This window comes from Pollachius pollachius (assembly GCF_949987615.1).
Source record: "Pollachius pollachius genome assembly, chromosome: 16".
Lineage (NCBI taxonomy): Eukaryota > Metazoa > Chordata > Actinopteri > Gadiformes > Gadidae > Pollachius > Pollachius pollachius.
The window spans coordinates 7,334,780-7,351,849 of NC_136949.1; the positions used below are offsets into that span (position 1 = coordinate 7,334,780).

A 17,070-nucleotide genomic window follows, 5' to 3' on the forward strand; every position below is an offset into this window, starting at 1 on the left:
ATTTTCTATTCCAATTACTGTAAATTAGGAAGGCGAGTTCCTCAATCAAGTTAAGACGTCTATTGGATTGCCATTGACTTTGAAATCATTTCTCATCTCAAGTCTGGAAGTAATGAAGCAAAAGCATATCTGCCACAACATCAAACCGTCGTTTCATTTCAAAGCACCGAAACATTCACATAAGGGCATGTATGACATGCACCCAACAAATTCCTGCATTAGCTATTAGCTTTGAAAACTCCAGCGGTATAGAAATACCCCTTGATGAAGATCTTGATATTGCTGTTGAAACAAGATGAAGAAAAACAGCTGTTTTCTAGGTTTAAACACATCATATGTGTTTAATGTTTCATCATAGATGTTTGATTTGATTCTTCTTCTCGTTTGGCCATTGGTAAATTATATGTGTTTAATGTTTCGTCATAGATGTTTTATTTGTATTCTTCACTCTTGTAGGGCCTTTGAAGGGAGAAGACATACGGTGCTTAACAGCAGTGATCACATGTGGAAACAGTGTGTGCGCTGCCATAGAACATGCACATCAGACTCTGCAGAATGCGGCAGGATCCATCAGTTATACGGTGTTATATGACCTCCCATTGTGCCAACCGCTTCCTGTTGGATGCTAAACTCACAAAGGCCTACTTAGCTTCAGAGTAATAATAACATTTACCGTGGCAGAGCAGCATAAACCAATTGAAAAGAGATGAGTCACAGCGATAATGAGATTGATGCATGTCTGGGCCACTAGAGAATATGGCTGCCCATGTGAATACACACTAGCTCTGGAATATCAAGCCCTGGGATTGTTTTCGAAATCACAGCTGCTGTAACATCTGGTAAAGTATGGAGGTTCTCTCAGTAGTTTTCACGTGACGCGAATAAAGATGTTTAAAACACGGTGACAACTAGACCCTGGGTGGAACGCTGCATGGCTGCTAATTTGGTCTGTCACTGTCATTAAAAAATCGGATAAATGAAGTATAAGTAACTTGTGCCACCGTCACTTTTCCTGCTCTGAGGAACATCTATTGATTTGAATTTGTCTTGTGTAGATTTACTCTTGCCCTGCTGTGACTGCTCTACTACAGCTCTACAACTTACCAACACATTATCTTTTCATGGTTTCTTCATAGTCACAAATCTTATCCTGTCAGTCAGTCAGTTGCCATATTATTGTACACCCAGTGCTTATTTATAACTCTTGATTGTCAATAGCCAACTTCTTCCTTTTTCCCACTGGAGTTGGGGAATGGTGCATCTTGTTTGAGGCTAAAGCTGCCCTCAAACTGTGGGTAACTGTAACTGTCCCACTGTCACAGAATGACACTAAGTGAATCGACTGGATTGTACGCTTTGCATTTATGGCCAGGCATTTGAACGTGAAAGAGTAGTCCATGTCATGTGTGTGGAGTGCATGCATTTGTATATTTCTGTACGCTTATCACACAAGATTGTTGTCTCTCAGGCATATCAGAGAGCACCTGGGAGCACAGAAGTCTGATAAAGCACTGATATAGCAACTGAAGTAAGGAACTGAAGTTACAGGGGGCTGGTTTGACCTACTGCATTCTGAGCAGCAGCACTGCATTTCACCCCCTCCATCAGCTTTCCCCATTGATTGGGTCAGAGTTATTGCCGGCTAGTAGAGAGTTTAAGCCAATCGATGAGTGTCAAATAAATAACCTTTAATGCGTAGACTGTACCATGTTACACGGTCTGCCACTAGCTAGCAACGGCAGACTGTTTGACAATATGTGACTTTGACAACACTCAGTGATTACGACTATTTACTATTATGTAGTCGTTAAGCAGATGGCTTTCATCCAAAGTGAAGTGAAGTGAAGAAATGACCAGATAGGGGATGGGCCTCTTTGGCAAGGATTGCCTACAAGTACACTGGGTTTAATCTTCAGACTCAAGCCAAGGACAATCCTGCCTCCACATTACACATTGTTAGTTATTACAGACAGTCTTGGTGATTTATAAAGACTTTCAGGACTTGGATCCAAAAGCCGGTAAGCAGGTTTTCAAATGCAAAAGAAACTCGTAAGCAAAACAGAAAACAAAGAAAAACAAGCATGATATCAAACACCAGCCAATGATATCATAGAACTGGAAAGACTAGTGGGAGAGGATAAAGAAGGATGCGCTGAAAGCTGCCTTTAAATACACAAGTGACCATGATGACTCATTAGGAGAGGTGAGTCTCCTTGGACAAACATTAACGCTGGTAGGCCTATTTTTTTTATTTACATGTATGTAATCGTATGGGGGACAACGTTGCAAAAATATTGTGTAGTTTACAGTATAAGAGAAATTAAAATAGAAATCTGTCGCTTCAAGCCGTCTGCCGGTAAGAGGTCAGCTAAACAATTATTTTGCACTTTTCTGCTTTGCAGTAAACGAAAACGCCTTCCTAAGCCGAATTGAGCAAAAATATCCATGTTTACATTGAATTTATAGTTCAATATTGATATGCAGGTCGTTAATCTTGGAGGAAGTGTAATGTAAATGTGCAATGTGTCGGCAGCTGACTGCAGCAGCTTGGCGAAGATCAATGACAATCCTTTAAGCTCAATCGTACCTGAGGAAGGTGCGACGTGCTGAGTTGCCATAGCAACTGCTTTATCTCTAGAGTGGATCCTCTGATAGTTATGTGTGTGTGAGTCTGATTAGTTTGTGAGAAAATAATAGTGATTAGTGTCTGTCTGTCTGTCTGTCTGTCTGTCTGTCTGTCTGTCTGTAACCTTTATCCAAAATAATCAATTGAAAAAAATCCCTCATTATATCATATCTTCTTAAATTTGTTAAAGAATATAACTACCCATTTATATTTCTGTACTTTTCCCTAAAAGACGGTGGCTAAATAAATAGTGACGTTGACGCAAAAGTATGGTCCTGCAATACCGAAGGCTGCCGTTTCCGAATCGCACTCCTAGGACCGCAGGTGCAGGACGATGCGAGTTAGCCTAATTCTTCAAAGGATGGCGTTGCAAATGACGCATAGGTAAAGGTCTTGATTCATAAATTGGTCATTTAAGATGGTTGGTCGATAAAGTTAACATATCCTTTCAGATTAGAGATGGTTAAGTTTAGGGGTTTGAGTTAGTCGTGAGATTCCTTCGCTGTCCAAGTTAAAATAAACACACGTCCTGAAGGCAGTGTCGCGAAAAAAAAGAGGGTCCAATAAATAGGGTCCTTGGTCAGCGGTCCTGAAACTGCAGCATCCAGTAGTACATGAACAGCGGCCTGCCTGACCAACTGCGCAGGCGCGGAAATGTAAACAGAACATGACTCCTAATTCCTAAACACATGAGATACATGTTGAGTTCCTCTTTCTATCGTCGAGTTTCGCGACGTATTTCTCTTTCGTCCGATAAAACAGGTAACGTTAGGTCCGTCAATGTCCGTATTATGTCGCCAGAACAGCACCAATTATTTGCTTGCTAAAATGTATTGTTTGGGGTAAAAATCTCTGGCAAAATGACTACAGTAGCTATGCTAAGCGGATGTTTCCCATATGGTGATGGTCGACGTAGCTGATGCTTGGCTTACTGTACCGGTATCATTGGGAATTGGCCAGTAATTCATACAAGAGTTTTGCTTATGGGTTTGTTATTGTCAAACTGAAACGAACTGCATCACAGTCTTAACGCCAGGGACTATGTCTAGGTAAAATAACACATGTAATACGTTTCAGTAAACCGAGACATATATAGAAAGGAAAGATTTCGTTAGTCAAACAACAGAGTTATGGATGTATTTGTATTTTAATTTCTCGATAGTACCAGGAAAATGGTTTGCCGACATCGGGGGCTTGTCACGTGACGAGGTGGAGGTTTGACAGCTGGTAGAACATGTGACCTATTGGGTTTGACACCGAGCCAGGAAATCCAATACAATTTATTCCCATTCAAGATATGTAGTCAATACTTTGGTGTGCCCCCCATTACGTCCAACCACAACACAATGGAATTCATACACTCAGGATATACTTAAACAGATATGTTGGTTTTTGCATCTTCTCCCCCCAGGGTAGGGATGTCGTGGGTGGGCGACAGCATCCTTGCGATCAGCATAAACATCACTAACTGCTCCACGTCCACCCAGAGCAGCTTTCTGAAGGATGTCCAGTTTGGAGGGGTGCCCGTTGTACTGCTGCTAGACTTCTGTGTCTTTTTGGTGTGTTTTTTTTTTTCTGTCTCTGTGTGTCTGGTAATATGTGATCAGAAATTACCTCACGTAAAATAATGAACAGTAAAGCATGCATGACAACTTATTCCGCAGACAATATTAAGCCAGGATGTATCTTGTCATATTATATGACACTAAGGGCTGCATCTTACCATTATTTTCATAGTCTATATTTTGTTCTGACATTTATTGTTTGATTAATCCTACCAAATATTGGAATTGAGCTGCAACATTAAGCTGCAAATGCTTGTTATTTGTACTTCATAAATGATTTAAAACTAAAAGATTAACAATTATCAAAACTGGATTCTATTGCATTCTGTCAATTGATTTATTGACTAATCGTTACGTTAATCGATACGTTATGAAAATGCATTATTTTGAAGATCAAAGAACATCAGAATCTTGTTTGTTAGAATTTCAACTCGAGGCTTTCCAAATCTGAAACTAGCCTTTTCTTATTGGTTACTGTTCCATGTCATGTCGCCAGACCAGCACAAATTGTATTGTGATTGTATTGTGACAGATTTCTTTTCATGAGTCAAGTGAGCAGCTGCAATTGCTAAGCTGATGATTTCACTGAATGAAAGTCGAGGTAGCTGATGCTAGTCTTAGTGTACCTGTATCATCTTGAATTGGGAACTAGGCAATACAAGCTCTTTTGCTGTTAACGCTAGCCTCACGCCACCTCCTACTGAATACGTACAGGATTTTCACACTGAAACAATGAGTGCTAATGAGTTATGTTTACTTCATGTCAAACACAGTTCCTGCTCCTCCTGTTCTCTGCCATCAGGGGGAAGCTGTGGGACTATGGACGGCTGGCTCTGGTCTCAGAAGCCGATGGGTCAGTCTTTGGATCTCAATCAGTCATGATTTCGTGAATTTCCCATGTCGCAAATGAATGTAAAACATGAAATATTGCAGGTGCACTCCTATAATTGTGTTTTAACGGCAGTTTGAGTTTCTGAGCTTCAACCTCACTTTTTGTTCTTCAGGTTCATGGAATCAACGCATCGCAGATTTGGACGCATGACATCCACCGTGGAGGACCCCGAGGCTGAAGCGGTGCGTCTCAGAACTAATCCGATTTGCCTCGGAGATGCGTCTCAATGAAGTCTCTTACATGTCGATGGAATTTCTATTAAAGTCGTCCACATGACCTGCAGTCATGTTACCACAAGTAACCGATCAAGCATGATGTCACGTTCCCCAGTCCCAGTTTGTGGAAACGCTTGATAAGGTTCTCTGCTTATCAGTGGTTGCTTATCAATGCTTATGCTTATCAAAAGACACACAGAGGTGACATTTCAGGTCTCCGTAGTAGAGGTCCCTCTTTGGGACTTTTGGAGTCAAATGTTGGCGTTTGCTAATTGTCTTAAACCTGAAAGGTCCCACCTCATCAAAGTGTGGTCTTACTAAGTCCATTACTAATGAAGCATCTTGCACTATCTCATCATTAACTACCATGTAAACATCAGCATTTTAACAATAGTCTCCTTTCTACTCCTTGTGTAGGGCTGCTGCTCGTGGCTTCCCTTTGTCATAGGAATGGAGTGAGTGTTCTTTATGATCTACACTAGTTTGTCATAGGAATGGAGGGAGTGCTCTTTATGATCTACACTAGTTTGTCATAGGAATGGAGTGAGTACTCTTTATGATCTACACTAGTTTGTCATAGGAATGGAGTGATGGTCTTCATGGTCTAGACTTGTTTGTCATCGAAATTGGAGTGAGTGGTCTTTATGGTCTACGCTAGTTTATCATAGGAATGGAGTGAGTGTTCTCTATAATTAACACTAGCCGGTTTGTCATAGGAATGGAGGGAGTGTTCTTTATGATGCACATTAGTCACTTCGTCATATGAATGGAGGGAGTGTTCTTTATAACTCAATTGTCTGTTCTTATCAGCTTAACAGAATTGATGTTGACCAAATGTAAATTACAGACACATGGAAACTAGGGATGCGCCGTTCTGTTAGTCAGTATCAGGTTCAGGTTCCATATTGCTGGCCAAAAAACTCACTGCATCCTTTATCGGAAACAATAGATGTATGTGGTCTGGTGTTATGGTCTACAGAAAAAAAACAACACTTTGCTGAAATATGGCACTAAAACACTGGCTTACTAGCTGTCGTTTTGGCTCATATGCTCAGAGCGTGCTAGCTCAGTCCTTGCTTGAGGGTCCACACAGAGCTAAAACTGCATGGGTAGGTTACTCCCGGGAGATGCTTGCTTTGTCATTATTCAGTCCCTCCAGAAAAATGCGGCGTTTTTTTTGTGATTGTTGCGGCCAAAAATCCTTGATTATGCGGCACGTTTTCTTAAAAAATGCCATGAAATATGCGGCATATTTATGCAATATTATGCGATGAAATTGCGGCTACTTGCAAAAACGGCGGGAACTTGCGAAAAATGAAGCTTATCGATGACGTTCACGTCGCGTAATCACGTCACTTCATAACGTTCCCATGGCAACAGGGGGAAATGGCTGCTCTTGTGTGAAGTAAACGCAATATGTTTCAACTTTATGCTAAGATATAAGTGACTTTTTTGCAACGAAAATGCGGGGATTATGAAATCATGCAAGCCCCGCATATTTTGCGTGGAAATCTGCAATTTATGCAGTGAAAGTGCGGCATATTTGAAAAAATGCGCCCCCCGCATGAATATGCGGACTTTGGCTGATTATGCGTTGAATTATGCGATCGCATAATCGCGTTTTTCTGGAGGGACTGATTATCGTGTGGTGTGTCATTGCTCCCTGTGCTCCCAACCCATGTCTCTCCTGCCATCCCTTTGCTACAGTTCAGAGACGATGAAGGCCAAGTGTGGCATCGACGCGGTCCACTACATGTCCTTCCAGCGCCACCTCATCTTCCTGCTGGCCCTGGTCACCGCCGCCTCCCTCGCCGTCATCCTCCCGGTCAACCTGTCCGGGGACCTGCTAGGTGTGTAATGTTTACCGTTAAATGTCCAAAAGGAGAACCGAACCGCCACCCCGCTTGTAGGGCTGGGTGTGTTTGGTCTAATCCTGCACCATGCATCCATGTATGATGTATTGAAGTCAATGTTAGCGTTCAGCGATATTAATGTGATTCCTTATTCAATATTCTACATTTTTTTGTTTTCATCCAAAGGTGGTAACCCGTACGATTTTGGAAGGACGACTATTGCCAATCTTTCGCAAGGGTGATTATCCCTTTCCACGCATGCATCTCTTGATATTTACCTGTGTTGATCTGACATTGGTTTAGCATGGTGGCAAGGTGATGGCTTCTGTTTAACAGTTGAATCGCTCTCTAGGAACAACCTGTTGTGGCTGCACACAGTGTTTGCCGTTCTGTATCTGATCGTGACCGTGGTGCTGTTGCGGCACTACACGTCCCAGATGAAGGGCATGCGCCGGGAGACGGTGAGTGTGTGATAAAACCATAGACTGTAAAATGTATAAGGATAGAGTGTGCTTGACTTAACACATTTGTTTACACTAAATTCTTATGAAGCCTTAGATTCCATGTCACGGGCACTGCCATTGCTAAAGATTGATGCAACCAGCGGTGGAAACTATCCTTATTTGTAAAATTCAGTGCAGGAATAGAACTGACTTGCAGTGGTCTATGGTCAAAACTCATTATTTCAAAATCATGTTTAATTGCTAACATTTCTTTAATGAGATAAAACAGGAAAACGGGACCCCTCAAAATAGATTATATGGAAAGGAATTAGCCACTAGCCCTTACTTAAAAATATCAAATCTTTTTGTTTTGTAATACAATAATTAAGTCACAACTTTCCCATTAACATCGAATGGTTGGTGGTCTTTATACATCCAACCAATGTGAGCCACCTATTGGCCGTTAGATGAAATACATGTTTGTCAATGTGGCTGGGAAATGAGGCTGCTGCAAATATCTCTGATATTGTGTTACAATATTATCATGACTGTTTTGCAAGTGACCATTGCTCAAACTGTGTAAGCAGTACTTTCTTCCGAACGCACATTTCTGGCTTTTCAGACTTAATAAAAACGAAATACAAGCCAAACTACTTTTTATGCTTCACCTAAATCATCAAAGACCAAATCAAGAGCATACAATTTTTTTGCACAATGACATGTTGTGGCTACTGTTTTGCAGGCCAGAAACACTTTGTTTGTGCGTTCAGTCCCGAAAGAAGCCACTAATGAAGAAGTGAAAACACATTTTACGTAAGCAATGTAACGTATCATTATTTTACTGCGGGCTCTGATTAATATGGACAAAATATCATAATTAACTGCATGTTCTGTTGTTTTGTTTTCGTAATCTGGGACTTATTATGCAACTGTAAGATGCACATCTCGAAGATGTATTAGATAAGCAAGAGAGTGAAAAATGAATATAAAGTGTCCGACCATATGTTAATCCATGAGTGTGTCGCTGAATTGTAATGCACCTTCCCATAAGTGACATTGACCAGCACCACTTTGCTTGTGTTCTGAAGGGAGGCGTACCCTACGTGCCAGGTGACTGCTGTTACCCTGGGTTACGATGTGGCCAAGCTCATCCAGCTGGACAAGGAGAGGTACCCAGGCCAGAGAATTCCTCATGAGGAATCCTATCTATCGGGGGAAAATAAACCGATGTTCCTTCATGTTTCTATCCCAGGATGCGAGCTCATAAAAACCTGCGCTACTACGAGAAGGACCTGGAGAGGACGGGGAAACGCGGGGCAGTCAACATCCGCCGGTGCAACATACTCTGCTGCTGCGCGTGTTGCAATTGTGAGAAGGTGAGTGCTGCGGATGAGGAGGCAACGTCAACGGTTTCTGCCGACACGCATATTGTGAATCTTCCTTCGTTTGAGTTAGTCCGATGCATCAAATGATCACACACGCCAGAAATAAAGAGTGTGATGAAAGGAGGAGATAGAATGACACTTTATGATGTGAAAGAATGCCAGGACATGCCTGTGTGCCATGCATATCCTGGGCCCAGGTCAGGAAAAGTTACAGAATATACACCATGGGTTGTTTTCAGGCTGAAAGCACCTCTGAAACCGCATTCAACTGAAGTGTGTCTACAAAGATAGACGGTTGTCAACAGACAAAAATAAGTGCCTTGTAATAACTTCTTTCTTAACTCTTGTTGGTGCATCTATTGAAGAATAATTTCCTGAGATTTATTGGATCAAGTAATTGTTTAGGGTCTAGACACCAATAATATTTATGTAGCTCTGAGGGCAGAGGTCTTCATGGTGCTTGTGTTTGTTTTTAGATGGAATGTTGAAAATATTAAACCGACTCGGCATCTATATTATATATGTTCGCAACTGTTACTGTAACAATGTAGTAAAATGATATACCCTCATGTGTATTCATGATGTACGACATATCCAGCGTCAAAGCAGAGAAAAGCTAAACGGCTAGTCACGGCTCTGAATCATCAATCGACACCTTTTACAGTTAAGGTAACCTTTTAATTTGGCCGGTGTGTTCAGGTGGACGCAATCGAGTACTACAGCAACCAAGAGGCAGCTCTTTTGGAAGAAGTGAGCAAGCAGAGGGAACTGGTGCCACAGCGCCCCCTGGGGATGGCCTTTGTAACATTACAGTCTGAGGCCATGGCCAAATAGTAAGTAGCCTCTTTAAACCTCCCTTGGTTTTTTAATTTTATTTGAATTCAACTTTTATTTGTAACAGCTCTCGCTGTGCCCCTTTGCCAGTAACACATCAGACATTTCACTAGTTCGTTGGAATAGACTTGTTACAGCACTTAAATCCGTAGTTGCTCCAGGATTGATTGCATCACTTTTAAAGTCATATTGGATGAGTTGGATAAAAGCATCTGCTGAATGACTTTGAACTGCGATGTGTTCCTTTCAGCATTCTCAAAGACTTCAATGCCCTGGACTGTGGGGGCGGAGCTGACACCGAGGCCGGCCGAGCTGGCTGTGGGTGTGGTTGTGTCGGGTGGGAGCCCCAGCCCTCGCCCCACAGCGCAGCTCTGAAAGTGAAGAGGTGGAGGGTCTCCTTTGCCCCCCATCCCATAAACATTTATTGGTAAGATTATAATATTTGACCCACGGTTTGCAGTTCCATCATCGTCAAGTTTTTTTGAGACTGTTTATTTATATGTGTATTTATTTGTATTAGTTTGCATGGGAATAATACATTTTGCAGTCTGTTGGTTGTTTAATTTTGTATCAATCTGCGTAGCTCTAGATACCATGCCAAGAGCTGAAGCTCTCCCCAACGTAGTTTAATAGAGATTCAACAGGTTGATTGGCCAAACAATGATGACAAAACTCTGTCTTTGACTTTTTGACTGGTTATGATATTGGACTTTTTTTCATAAGAATATATTAATTACATGTCATTTCAAAGGTGGCATTTAGTTAATGACTCTAGGCCTACAACTCAGGGCATTCAGATCAACGTAATGCTGGTCGTAAAAAAGGTGTTGTTTTAATTATTTATATTCATTTATTTATTATATATGAATATATATAATAAATATCGGTATTGGCCCAAAATAAATACAATCCCTTTCATGTGATGGTTAAAGCAGCGACCAGTGAGATGATTCCGTGTCCTTACGGAGCTCACCGCGTTGCAGAGGCCTCCCTGTAACCTGCTCTCGGCCCCCTCCCCTTCCTCTCTGATCCAGGGAGAATCTCTCGGTGCAGGGCGTGGGCTGGTGGGCGCGCTGCCTCATCCTCAACCTCTTCCTCATCCTCCTGCTCACCTTCTTCACCACGCCCTCCATCATCCTCAACACCATGGACAGGTTCAACGTCACGCAGCCCATCTCCTACCTCAACGTGAGCTCCGCCAGGCAGCCGCCCTCTCACATAGGGCTCAACCATTTGGGGAAATAAACAAATTTCGATTATTTCGACCGATATTGCGATTGCGATTTAGCATGCTATTTTTCTTTTTAAAGATCCTTATGTTCTGTATTATTCACTAAACAAGCAATACATCAGTCTATAGTATGACCGACACAACATTGGAGGCAGTCAACATATAAACTGGTCTTTCCTTTAGGCCAGGCCTATGTGTTGAGATGAATTGAGGCATGAATTGATATTATAACATCTTTATTTAACTATTGAATTGTAAAATAAAAAAATAAATATGGGACCTACTGATCTCCCGTCATTAACAGTAACAAATCATAAAAAAATAAATATATAATCTATTATTTTTTATGGCAGCCTTTGCGATTTGCTAATCGCGTCCCATTAAATAGCGATGTCGGTTTGAATTCAACTGATCGTTCAGCCCTACACACACACTAATGCCTCAGCCTAGTGGGGAGGGATGGACGGATACTCTAAACATGGAGAGTTGTGCTTTGTTTGTGTTTCCCCCAGAGCGCCGTCGTCAGTCAGTTCTTTCCCACCTTGTTGCTGTGGTCCTTCTCCGCCCTGCTGCCCACCATCGTCTACTACTGCACGCTGGGAGAGTTCCACTGGAGCAGGTGAGACCCGCGTGGTGCACTCTGGGGCGCCTTTCTTCCTCCCCTGTTTCGTGTGGCACTCTGGTCGCCTTTGCTCCGCTGGCCGACAAGAGAACCTGGAGGAAGACGCTAAACAGTCTGGGCTGGCCAATCACAAGACAGGGCTGGGACGCTTGAGCTGAGATTGGGCGTATGTTGGTCTTGACACGGGGTCGAAGGGCGAGACAGGCCGCTCGACTAACCAATGGCAGGATAGAAGGCTGCGTGTAATTTAAAGTTAAGGTCGTCGTTGCTTAAATAGGGTCACGGGCATAAAGGATTTTTTTATCAAACTGTGGGTCCAGAACCAACAGAGTGCAAACGTGTGCTTCTGTTCACACACACATGAATGTATGCTGCTGTACAGTTATTGCCACACGGTAACCACAGGTTTAAAGATGTAGCCCTGGGAAATATTAGTGAAAATTCAGGTTTTGGTTGTAGAGGAAAAAGTGGTTCCAGAAATAATTCCTCACTTTCCCTTCCAGGATCTACACCGTTCTATCTTACCTCACGTTAACCAGTGCTCCATGTTGTTGTGGTCTTGTTCTCCTCAGGTCCAGCGAACAGCAGAGCATGATGCACAAACTGTACATATTCCTGCTCTTCATGGTGCTGATCCTGCCCTCCCTGGGATTCACCAGGTAGTCACCGGCCCGATGCCCCCCCCCCCAGAAAACCTGCTCCTCACCGGAGGAACCTCTTTAGTCATGCTTGCGTAACGTCGGCGCACCTGGAGCAGCTGTCTGCTGCTAAGTCCGCCGGCTTCCACACAGTCTTGGTTGTCTGAGGGGTCGTTAAAAATAAAGAGCCGTGCATGTCATGTCCAACATTTTCCAGATTGTTCCGTTTAACATTATTTCAAGGTCATGCGGCGTAATGCGTTTTCGGTCTGTCTGCCCTCATGCCATCGTTTTTTGTGAGCTTGGCCTGCTTTTTATTGCTGTGTTATTGGCTTCAGACAGGCTTTTACTCCTGTGTGGTCTAAACTCCTCCTCTGTCTCCTCTCTCAGCCTTGCAGTGTTCCTCCCCTGGCTCTTCGACAAAGACTTTCTTGACAAGGGGAAGATGAGGTTTGAGTAAGTCCTCCACACTTTTGTGTGATTTGTTGCATTCTACTCTTTTCAAACCACCGCTCTAGTGAGACCTCCAAAAATGGACCCCATTTATATTATTTGTGTTACACATGTGATTCACACTCACAATATACATTTACATGTAGTGCCTGGCATTTAGCAGAAACTTATAGTGATAGTGATTTACATGGAAATAGGATATTTGATGTCATTAAGGAGGTTAAGCCTCTTGGATGCCTACAGTTAGACCGCGGACATCGGGGATCTAACCCGGAACCTAACCACTCCAAAATCCTCCCGTCTATTTCTCCAGGTGTGTTTTCTTACCTGACCAAGGGGCGTTTTTCGTCAACTACGTGATCGCCGCGGCCCTGCTGGGCTCGGGGATGGAGCTGTTGCGGTTACCAGGGTTACTGCTCTACACTATCCGTATGATGCTAGCCCGCTCCGCTGCGGAGAGGAAATACGTCAAACAGGTCAGTGGTAGAGTTATATATGCTAGCAAAATGTCCATGACTGGGATTTAAGATCACCCTTAAATAGATCAATGCAGTAATAACAGATGACGTGTAAAGATTAATACGAAAAAAAAAAATTGTTGTCCACTATTCTGAATATTAAGCAGTGTTTTCTGTGGCTGCGCATTACTAAGAATAACTGTTTATCTTTGGAACAGATGTTTCTAAATCATTTCTTATAACTCCTTTGGTGGTTTTCTTCTCATGATCGTGTGAGAGCAGATAAGAATCCCGACCGGGAAAGTAATGTTGAGATACAAATATGAACTAATCCTATTTCATCATTCCCACAATCCTTTTAAATGTCGGTATGTGATCTGACATTTTCATTCCTTTTATTCTGCTTCCACAGTCGCTCTGTGTTGATTTGTTTTGTGCTTGGTAAATATCCCACTGTGTTTAAACATGTCTGCACTCAATCAAAGGGCCACCTGTAGACCTTTGGCAGCGATACGAAGTACTAGAAGACTGTCCAAAATGGCTGCTGCTGTTCTTTGTGTTACAGAACCAGGCTTATGAGTTTGAGTACGGAGCCATGTACAGCTGGACCCTGTGTGTTTTCACCGTCATCATGTCCTACAGCATCATCTGCCCAATCATCGCTCCCTTCGGTGAGCAGTGACGCACACACACACACACACACACACACACACACACACACACACACACACACACACACACACACACACACACACACACACACACACACACACACACACACACACACACACACTTTTTGTCACAGTAAACCCATTTATTTTAATAAAACACAAACAGAAGGACCAATTTGCCATACGTGCACATGCAATACAAGGACACACACATTTATCAATGGCCACCCCCCCCCCCCCCCTTCCTGTCAAGCTAAATACGCAGCGTATATTTGCAGGTGTGACCCATTCAAACCTCAACAACATTTAAAGAGGCTTCTTTGAACCAAAGCGACAACCGCCAAAGCATACAACCAATTAATCAAGCCCCAGCTTTCTAAAAACGGGATTGGCTCAAGTGTAAAACATCACAGACACTCCTCTCATCTCATCCCTCGTATCCCAACATGTCCTCCAGGCCTGCTGTACCTGATGCTGAAGCACCTGGTGGACAAACACAACCTGTACTTCGCCTTCCTGCCCACGCGCCTGGACCGCCAGGTGCACCTGGCCGCCGTCAACCAAGCACTGGCCGCGCCCATCATCTGCCTCATTTGCCTCTACTTCTTCTCTGTGCTGCGGATGGGTGAGACACGCCGCCACAACCGGCACCGCTCAGGCTGCTAGGGTGCCTGTTTGTTACTGGAATGTTACTGAGGTGACCTGAAGTTGAACTGAAAACCTGTTTAAGCCAACACGTCACCACAGCTTGGACCTTTTATTGGGTCCAAGCTGTTTATTGTTCCTCTGATCACAGATCTTGTTTAATTTTGTGTTAATCCGGCCCTGTGTGTGTGTGTGTGTGTGTGTGTGTGTGTGTGTGTGTGTGTGTGTGTGTGTGTGTGTGTGTGTGTGTGTGTGTGTGTGTGTGTGTGTGTGTGTTCAGGTTTCATGGCTGTTACGTCCCTCTTCACCTTTGTGGTTCTGTGTGTCACCGTGTTCATCTTCACGGGATACAACTGCTTTGGAAACTTCAAGTATCTCAGTCCACATAACTACTCGGTAAGTGTGTGTGTGTGTGTGTGTGTGTGTGTGTGTGTGTGTGTGTGTGTGTGTGTGTGTGTGTGTGTGTGTGTGTGTGTGTGTGTGTGTGTGTGTGTGTGTGTGCGCCGGCATCCATGCCAACAACATCTCCCTTTGTTCATGATACAGGTGAAGGAAGAGGACGAAGAAACAGATGAAAAGGCAGAGCACGCTATGGTACATTTTGATATCTCATTTGTTTTCTTCTAATGGATCAGATCCAATGCACATGAGGGGAAAAAAGCTTTGAACCAAACTACAGAGTGTATTCCCTCTTGCGTCCATCAATGCGTTCTCATTTCTTGTTCTGTCTGCCTTGTCTCTGTGTGTGTGTGTGTGTGTGTGTCTACCTCTCTCTGTCTCTGTCTCTGTCCTTCCACAGGTGTATCTCCCCAGAGTGCTGACTACAGAGGAACCGGATGGGGCTCAATCTCCACCATCTTACGGCTCCACACAATGCAGCCCTGAGCACTCTGCTAGCCCAGTGGACGATACCCTTCTGCTGGGTTGAGTCTCCCCGTTAGGGTCCAGGGAGGTGAAAGGACTAGAAGGTATCCAATCCCGCACCCAGAGCACTGTGCTTCTTTCCGATGTGATGGAAGCTATCCCAGTGCTGGTCTGGTGTAGACTGGAGATTTGGTGTGTTGTTTTTTTACGTTTCGGTGCGACTTGACCTACTGTAGGCTTAAACGCCCTAGAGCCCCCTTTCTATGTTTATTTAATATTTTATTCTCTCTAATTAGCTCTTAAAAATAGGGGTTATTTTTAAGAGACGGAAATATGGAACACAGCATTTGGAAATATAGAACATCAAATGTCTTTGATTTGGTGGTGACGCATCATTGGTCAAAATATGTACCGTCTTCAATCAATGTCAAAATCAAAAAGTGCCCTTTGAATCTCAGCATGGAGTTCATGTGTCAGACTTTCTTTTACTTGGCGTTTTGAATGCTGTGCATGAGTTGTACGTTGCATTACACCCATTGTATCTCAGATTTGTTCGTGTTATTCCTGTCTTTCAATACGGTTTTAGGCTGGAAGTATAATGTTTCCTGATATGGACAAGGGTTTTGCTTTGGTATAACAAGAATTCAATATTCAATATGTTATCAATGTGCAAATCTCTATCAATATCCTATTCATATAATTTGGGGTATAATGCTTCTCTCAACTGTAAAATGGATCAAAACCTCTTATGCTGAGCTTCTTTTGTAATAACTATATAGCTTTCGAAACATTTTTTAATCCTTCATTGTGCCTTTTTTAAATGACGAATGGAAATGTGCAGAGGAGAATTTTTTTTTTCCAACGCAAGGTTCCTGTTTGTGGAAGAAAATATATCCGTGTACAAACATAAATGTCAATGTATCGCTTAATACAACAACCCCGCTAAAGGGATGAAGGCCGAGGCTTGGAGAGAGTGAACAGTTTTTATTTCTTTTTTTTGTATTCTATGGTTGCTCATTTGCACATCAATTGACAAACAAATCAAAATGAGAACGTTTCTTATTTTAACTAATAAAGTAATCAACTTGACGTCAACCCTGTTGGTTGTGAGTTTGGTTGCGAACTGGTTGTGAGCTATATGTGAGTGGCATCGTGCAATTCCCAACTGAGTCAACTGGGGGCACTGTTGAGCTAAGAAGGGCTAACCCTGCCTGGCGCATCTCAGAAATCTGAAGTCATTCACAACACAGTAAAACAAAAGAATTCGGAATGCCCGGGGTTGCATTGAAGACTCCTAACTGGGCATGACACTGCTATGAACCCTGGCACTGCCTCTCTGTACAGCCCTCATCGTTACTCCACCTCCTCACCTGATCTCTCTCTCTCTCCCGCTCTCTCTTTCTCTCTCTCTCTCACACCATTGTCTCCAGTCCATTTTCCTTGTCCTCCATCCCCTCCTCCTCCCTCGCTCCACATTCCCCACCCTGGCCTCTGCATCCTTCTCACCATCACACCATAAGAACAAAAAAAGAGAACTGTTGTCATTCAAGTGTCTGTTTCTGCAGCCAAGGGTTGCAGTTGTTAAACATGGGCAATGAGGTGCTGAGGGAAAAACACGCCATGGTTGTTAGGAAAGATGAATAGAGGATTTCTAATCAGCTCTGTGATTGATTTT

General features: G+C 43.0%; 1 protein-coding gene across 2 annotated transcripts; it reads left to right on the forward strand.

Annotated features, from left to right (window-relative positions):
* Positions 1–2,906: 2,906 nt before the first annotated feature.
* On the forward strand, positions 2,907–16,490 carry tmem63a (transmembrane protein 63A). Of its 2 annotated transcripts, none has more exons than XM_079754006.1 (23): positions 2,907–3,010; positions 4,038–4,185; positions 4,965–5,044; positions 5,196–5,265; positions 5,716–5,753; positions 7,006–7,148; positions 7,338–7,389; positions 7,504–7,612; positions 8,337–8,407; positions 8,683–8,763; positions 8,847–8,970; positions 9,679–9,812; positions 10,064–10,240; positions 10,848–11,001; positions 11,557–11,663; positions 12,239–12,325; positions 12,695–12,760; positions 13,071–13,233; positions 13,781–13,886; positions 14,344–14,511; positions 14,812–14,927; positions 15,078–15,125; positions 15,331–16,490. In XM_079754006.1, exons 1-23 carry the CDS (start codon positions 2,961–2,963, stop codon positions 15,457–15,459), a joined length of 2,421 nt encoding a protein of 806 aa, XP_079610132.1. In that variant the 5' UTR covers positions 2,907–2,960; the 3' UTR covers positions 15,460–16,490. The 2 variants fall into 2 exon arrangements, with proteins under 2 accessions (XP_079610132.1, XP_079610133.1); XM_079754007.1 differs by lacking the exon at positions 2,907–3,010 and adding an exon at positions 3,265–3,388.
* Positions 16,491–17,070: the final 580 nt, after the last annotated feature.